The following is a 7,133-nucleotide window of genomic DNA, read 5'->3' on the forward strand; positions in this document are numbered from 1 at the left end:
GTCTTGTGTATTTGTCCAATCACGTTGCACCCCGGTATGTTCCGCCTTTGGTCGGGGTGTGACATATTGGTATCAGAGCCACAAGACTATAAGATAGGTGGTTAGACGTAAAGCATAGTCTTTACTTTAGGGTCCTTATACGTGTTGCTTATACGTGTTTATCCTACTTGTTTGTTCAATGCACTTGTTTATTTATATACTTATTTATTTTATCAAATCATAAATATACACATACACACACTTTCATAGTACTCCAAGGTATCCTTACCTTAAAACGCAAAAACATTAGATTTTTTTTGTGTTTTATGGATCACGAGCTTAACTTGGATCCCGTTGTTTCAAATCTCCCTAAAGATTGTCTCATATGAGATGACCACTGTAAGTAGTCGAATGCGGGCGTTCCGCTCGCCATCCTAATTTTCGGTGTTGAAACAATAGAACCGCGGTGGTTCGTGGACTAGTGTTTTGACATGACGTTGTATCTCGATTTATTATGTTATTATTGTTATCTGAGTCAAAAACATGAAAAGTCGCGGTGGTTCATGCACATGTTTGGACTCCAACGTGGTGTTTTGTAAATGTATTTTTTAGAGTTGGAATATCAAGTCATGGTGGTTCATGCACGATTTTTCCATCTTTAACTTCTTAAGACATTGTTTACAAATTTCAAGAATTTATACCATTTTTCCTTTATTTTGTTATAAATTCTTATCACAAGTCTTCATTTATAAATGTTATATTTTTCTTATTGTTAATAATTCTTTTATATCCCAATTTTATATGGTAAAGTTTTACACCAATTTTCTCATTTTGATTTCACAAGAATTTTTATTGCGAATTTCGTTCATTAAAATAAAACCTCTTCGATATAAGTAAAAATAAATAAATAAATAAATATATGTATATATATAGTTTGATCTATTCATAATGATTTTTAATATGTCATATATTTTCATTAAAACGATTTACAAACGAAGATCTTATTATATAAATTTCATCATATTAAGAAGGTTTTATGATAGATTTCACCTCAACTTTTCAAGTAAATCTTATATTATATTGATGTGTGGGTAAAAGTACACGCCTTAAGTGTTTTATATTGTGTGTTTTACTTGTTTATATGTAACGAAGACAAATACTTTGATCGGTTTTATGTTTACAGGTGTGCGGAGCTTAACAGAGCTTAAAGGAGCGAATTTGGAGCATTCATGATGCAGTGGAAATGAAAGTGATGATCCATGAGAAGATAGAGAATTGAAGGCGTGGCCGCAAACGGGGAGGAAAACGGAGTTGAAACGAAGATTTTATGAAGAAAACAGTTTTGGCCCAGCAGGACCGTAAGGCAGAGCTGTCAGACCGTAGCTTACGGTCTGGTCTGACGGAAAAAGGGATTTTGGTGATTTTTCTTCCATATTTAAGCCCAAAAACCCTAAGGTCGACCCTATTCAATAATTATCAGTTTGGGGACTTTGGGGAGGCGATCATACACCATCTTAACACAATCTAATCATTCCATTGATCCATGAAATCATTCCTCCACACAACCTTCAAGAAAATGAAGATCAAGATGCAAGGCTAAAGGCTTCATAACCATCTCCGGGTGTAGGGTTGAGTTGCTTGTTAGGTTTTGTTTATCCTAAACTTTAACTTTGGATTTGTAATTGATTAATCATTCGATTAATCAATTCTTTGAGTTTGCTTTCGTGCTTACACGGTTTTAATTAATTGATTACTTAATCTTTTGTCAATTAATTGATTTGTGGTCATCAAAAATTAGGATTAAGTTCTTTCGTCATTGACCCGTTTATCATTAACCATATTATTGATTTTGTGCTTCAACAAATAAAACCGATTATCAAATAGATTTTCATTTAACCTTGTCAATTGTTCGGATTCAGTTCTGACGATCAACACGGTCAATCGTTAAGTCTTTTGGTTTACATATTTTATAAGAAACCGTCCAGAGAAGTTTATCAATTCCTTAACTTGTTGCAAAACCCGAACCCTGGAGTTTGGTTATTTTCATATAATAGTTTACAAACTAATCAACTAAACCGCTTGACATTGTCTGTCCACTTTAATTATTTTTATTATAGAATTTAAGTTCCACTTGCACTTTCCACTGATTCCCTTGGATTCGACACCTTACTTGCCCTAGCTAGTAAAGGTATTTTTATAAGTATTTTTGATTGACCTTTCAACATCGATCAAAATGGCGCCATTGCCGGGGAATCAACTCGCAAAGTGCTAGTTTAGTGTTTTGTTTACTTTTAATTTTATTTTATTTTTGTTAGATTTACGTTTGGTATTTATGTGTTTCATGTGTGCAGGTAACTTAGGATGACGTGGAGTTGGGTCTCAGACCCACATGAAGGATATAAGGCCGTGGAGGACGATGACTCGTACCGTACACATTCATATCATGGCCCACCTTCACCAAACTCTCAAGGCTTCTACAAGTCAGATAACCAAAGGAGCTTGAACCAGCAGGGTCGCAACATGCGGTACCAAAATTATTCATCGCCTCAATCTGATTATAAGGGTTATTATGGGTCAACAACAGGCAACCATGAAAACTCGTATTAAAGAAATTCTCAATCTCATAATAGAATTAATTGTTACCAGTTTGAGAATGAATCGGAGTATGATAGTGAAGGGTCCGATACGCCAAGTTTTGTAAGTTATCAAGAGGAGGATTACTACTACTACCATGAACATTCTCAACCATTATATGAGGAAGTCCCTCAACATTATAATCATGGTGTTACATATCAAAGAAATTATCAACAAGATCAAGAAGATTCTTCGGGTAACGAAGAAGTGTCTTGGAAAGATGTTATGGATATTCTGAAGGAGATGAAGAGAGATCAAGACTCTCACAATCAGGCTTTAAATCAGAAGTTAGAACTCCAGGAGACGTTTAATGACGCTCAAGATAAACCGGTAAGTCAACTATTAGAAAAGGTGGCTCAAATTGAACGAGAACAAGAAAAGTTGGCTAGTGGTGCCATGGTTGATGAGGAAGTGATAGAAGAGGCTCTTGATCTTTCAGAGAATGAATTTGAGGATCTGGTTTTGGAGAATAATACCACACCAATTCCTCTAGTTAACGAAGAGCCAATGAATGCATCAGTTGTGGTTGATGATGAGGATATAAAGGGGGAGAGTTCGGATCTTTTGGGGCATGAAGTTGAATGTTTAGACCCGATTGAAGACATATTAACCTTAAATGAACCGATGACTGAAGTAACCCAGGTGAATCTCAGTCGTTCTCCTATTTTGGTCACGCATATAAATGAAGATTTGGGTGATGGTGCAAGTTCAAAGAAGAGGAAAATGAGTTTGGAAGACCTTGAAAAAAATATGTTGAAGTGGCCTTGTATTCAGTTTACACACATGTCCACCACAGAGAAGAAGGTATGGGCACAAAATTTTAATTACCGAGCATACACGGGAAATTCGGTGGGAAAATGTTCGGTTCGACCACGATCGAATCCTAGTGCTTTAATCTCAAGAAAGAGGGTGCGGGCTCGATGTGTGAATTACCGGGCATATGTGGGAAATGTTGAAGGTAAATCTTCATTCACACCGACTCATAATTGTTTATTAGACAACTTGAACATGAAGGAAGAAGCGGAGCCGAGATGTGTCAACTACCGAGCTTTTATAGGGAATGCGGTAGGGAAGTGTCCGCTTAGACAACCGTAAACGTCATACCAGGTAACGGTCTGGCTGAAGACCTTAACAAAAACTTAACGCTAATCGGGAGGCAACCCGGATTTTATTTTCAATTTTTATTTTATTTTATTTTTTTAGTTTGTTTAACCGTTTTTTTCAAGTGTACCACTGTAGCAAAATTCAAGTGTGGGGATGCCACACGGAAAAGTTGGAGTTTTATAGTGTTTCGGTGAAAGAATTTTAAGTTACGAGGTTTTGGATATCCGACGTGCTTACATGTTCCTTTTGCTATAGTTGATTCAGGTACGTGTATTTTTTTGTTGTATTTGAACTTTGTGGGTGTAGTTCACTATAAACCCTCACGAGACCTTACTTGTCCACCCGGGCTACCGGGGGGTTTAAAGGGCTTGTTGCATATGTTAAATGCAATCGTGATTCCTACGAAAGTGAGTTAGGTCTTTTAGCATTTTTACTCGTTTAACAAATTCAATTATTAAATTTATTTAACTCGGCTTGGTAATTATAATCAACAGTTTTGCATACAGTGTAAAAGGCATATTCTAATATGGTGAGAAGCATGCTTCTACACGTGTGAGAGTTTGCAGATATTGTTGAGTGAGTTGAGGAGACTGGTTCATCTGGAGCAAGCACGAGTGCACACGAGTTACCTATATCAGGTGATTTTGTTTTCATAATTTTCTTTGTTTAATTAGTTGCGTTGTTAAAAGTGTAATTGTATAAATTGTTATGACCATCACATTAAGCCCAGTTTTAAAATTAAAAAAAATAATAAGCAGTAAATTTTAACCCAGTCCTCGTTAATGTTCTTTTAAAAGTTATATTTTTAAACATTGAGGACAATGTAAATCTCAAGTGTGGGGATGGAGAAATTAAAAATTTTAGCCTTAAGAGTAGCTTGATTGTGCGCAAAAGCCGGAATTATAACTTGTTAATTGCTAGTATTAATGCCAAGTAGAGGTCTTTGGTCATGGTCAATTTTTAAGCTTCTCGAAGGTCTTCCCATGCAAATGTTTTTCAAAAGTTAGACAATTAAAATGAACCGTTTAGATGGGGATAACGAGTCATGGGGACAGGTACACATGTTTCATATCGGCAGCCTAATTCCTCCGGTATGTGTGTGAGATTTGCTTTATATATAATACACATATAATATATAGTATATACACATGTCATTTGAGTGCCATTATCGAGAGTAACCGGTATGTCCATGATATCTAGAACTTGGTTGTCTCATGCATTTCGAGATCTTAATACCACCACCTGTATGGAGAAATAGAGCTGTAGAAAACCACTTTATATTGGCCTTACATATTAAAAAAATAAAATAATACTCCATACCCTATATTATCCCTTAGGAGCCAAGTTTGTACCTTTTCCCTTTCGTTTGTTTAAACCCACATTACAAGCCGTGTTTGCCTTGGCCTTTTGTTTTAACCCCGTGGATGAAACTTGGTATGTTAAGAGTTGTATTTAAGTTGTTTGTCGAGCATAGTACACAATGTACGTATGTCTCGGGTCATTTTTTTGTGTATATTGATGTTAGTTTTGGTTTCCGAAAAAAAGAGAAAAAAAATTTCAAAGAAAAACTCAAAAAGAGTTGTGTTTAAAGTCGTTATTGGTTGTAAATAATAGTGAATGAGTTTGTTTGTTCGTTTGTTTGTTGGTGTCAATAAATTGGGTTTCATCCACCATAAGTCACTAAATAAATCCACTTCCACACCCCAACCTAAGCCACAGCAAAACCCTTAGTTCGTTTCTCTATGCAACCGATGGGTAATGGGTAGAGATATGACTTGCTACCAAGCTTATTACATTGTGTTCATACTTGGTATTGAGGGCAGAGAGATACTAGCACATTTTTTGCTGGTCCAGATATTAAACTGAGAGGAGAGATGTTATATTATAAGGGGTATGAACATGTGTGCCTTAACCAGAAACAAAGTACACTTGTTTGGGCGGTTTCATAGTTTTAAAATGTATCATTAAATTATTTGGTGGGTTATCAACCTTGACAGTGTCAGTTCTTGGGAATTGGGTATGACCTTATACCTCACTAGTATTAATACTGATAATTGATGAACCGTCGATCGAGATGTATGTGTTGCATGAGAGTTTGCTTGAGGGCAAGCAAATGATAAGTGTGGGGATGTGATGTGTGGGTAAAAGTACACGCCTTAAGTGTTTTATATTGTGTGTTTTACTTGTTTATATGTAACGAAGACAAATACTTTGATAGGTTTTATGTTTACAGGTGTGCGGAGCTTAACGGAGCTTAAAGGAGCGACACATGACATTCTTGAACTGGCATCTTCTTTCTTTTCTTACTTAAATCCCATTCTCTGTTCGAGTCTAAGCATGTAGGATGCTTAAATCTCTCAAACTTTGCTCTGATACCAACTTGTAAGGCCCCGTTACCGGCAGCCCTACTTTCGTGTTGGATTTACTCATAAACGCAGTTCTAAATATCAGAGCTAATTAAAACATTCGCGGAACATTCAAAACATTCAAACCATTACATTCCATAACCATAATTCTTGTCTTATCGAGCATTCATAGTTATTTAAAAACAAAACATAGTCTTTTAAAATAAAACATCATAGCAAAATCTTCAGATGTCAGCTTCGTCCAACTCTGCCATGTGTCCTCCTCAAGCTACCTGCCTCATTCTACTCACCTGCGTCCATACTAAAAGTCAGCTACGCTGAGTGAGTTCTACTTAATCACGTACTCATACAATACCTACTTACATTTCATACTTAACCTCTTAACTTTCTTTCATACACACATAAGTGCATATACTTTCATTCTTACCTTCATACTTTCTTTACATACATAATCATACGTTTTAAAGAGCCTTTCGCCCTATAACCTCACAGATATTATAAGGGTCTGGTCCCTGACATCACATATATTATAAGGGTTTGGTCCCTAACATCACAGATATTATTAGGGTCTGGTCCCTAACATCACAGATATTATTAGGGTCTGGTCCCTAACATCACAGATATTATTAGGGTCTGGTCCATAACATCACAGATATTATTAGGGTCTGGTCCCTCTTCGTTACCATACAACCATGCCTTTCCTTCGTTTGTTAACTTTATCGCATTCATACATATAAGCAAATACATTATACTTACCCTATACGTAACACTACAACCTGACAGTACGTGCAATATCCGAAGATCGATCACGTACTAACAAGCAGTCATTCATACATTTCACATCATTCATATAAGGCATACACTTATCACTTAGGATAAGTGTATTAACAAACATATCGAGTATGCACAAAGCCCCGAAAACATAACACAGAAGTGGGGCTAGAAACTCACCTGAATCCTGTTACGCTCTCCGTTAATCGTTATTCCCTTCTTGAGCTGTGCATGGCTAACTGTATAATATTTACATGTATCAATTAACTACTACTACTC

The 7,133-nt window shown here is 36.2% G+C and overlaps 1 protein-coding gene across 1 annotated transcript; it reads left to right on the forward strand.

The window, feature by feature from the left end:
* The first annotated feature begins 2,243 nt into the window (after positions 1–2,243).
* LOC143597919 (uncharacterized) lies at positions 2,244–4,128 on the forward strand. The gene is made up of 2 exons (XM_077076287.1): positions 2,244–2,324; positions 2,363–4,128. The coding sequence occupies exon 2, from the start codon at positions 2,839–2,841 to the stop codon at positions 3,706–3,708; it is 870 nt and encodes a 289-aa protein (XP_076932402.1). The 5' UTR covers positions 2,244–2,324; positions 2,363–2,838; the 3' UTR covers positions 3,709–4,128.
* The last annotated feature ends 3,005 nt before the right edge of the window (positions 4,129–7,133 follow it).

Source organism: Bidens hawaiensis, unplaced genomic scaffold (genome assembly GCF_021521415.1).
Source record: "Bidens hawaiensis isolate Kalapana, Puna unplaced genomic scaffold, B.hawaiensis_p1.1 tig00049248_1, whole genome shotgun sequence".
Lineage (NCBI taxonomy): Eukaryota > Viridiplantae > Streptophyta > Magnoliopsida > Asterales > Asteraceae > Bidens > Bidens hawaiensis.

Excerpts from the sequence above, each read along its gene's own strand:
- LOC143597919 (XM_077076287.1), top strand. The coding sequence starts at position 2,839 with ATGGATATTCTGAAGGAGATGAAGAGAGATCAAGACTCTCACAATCAG.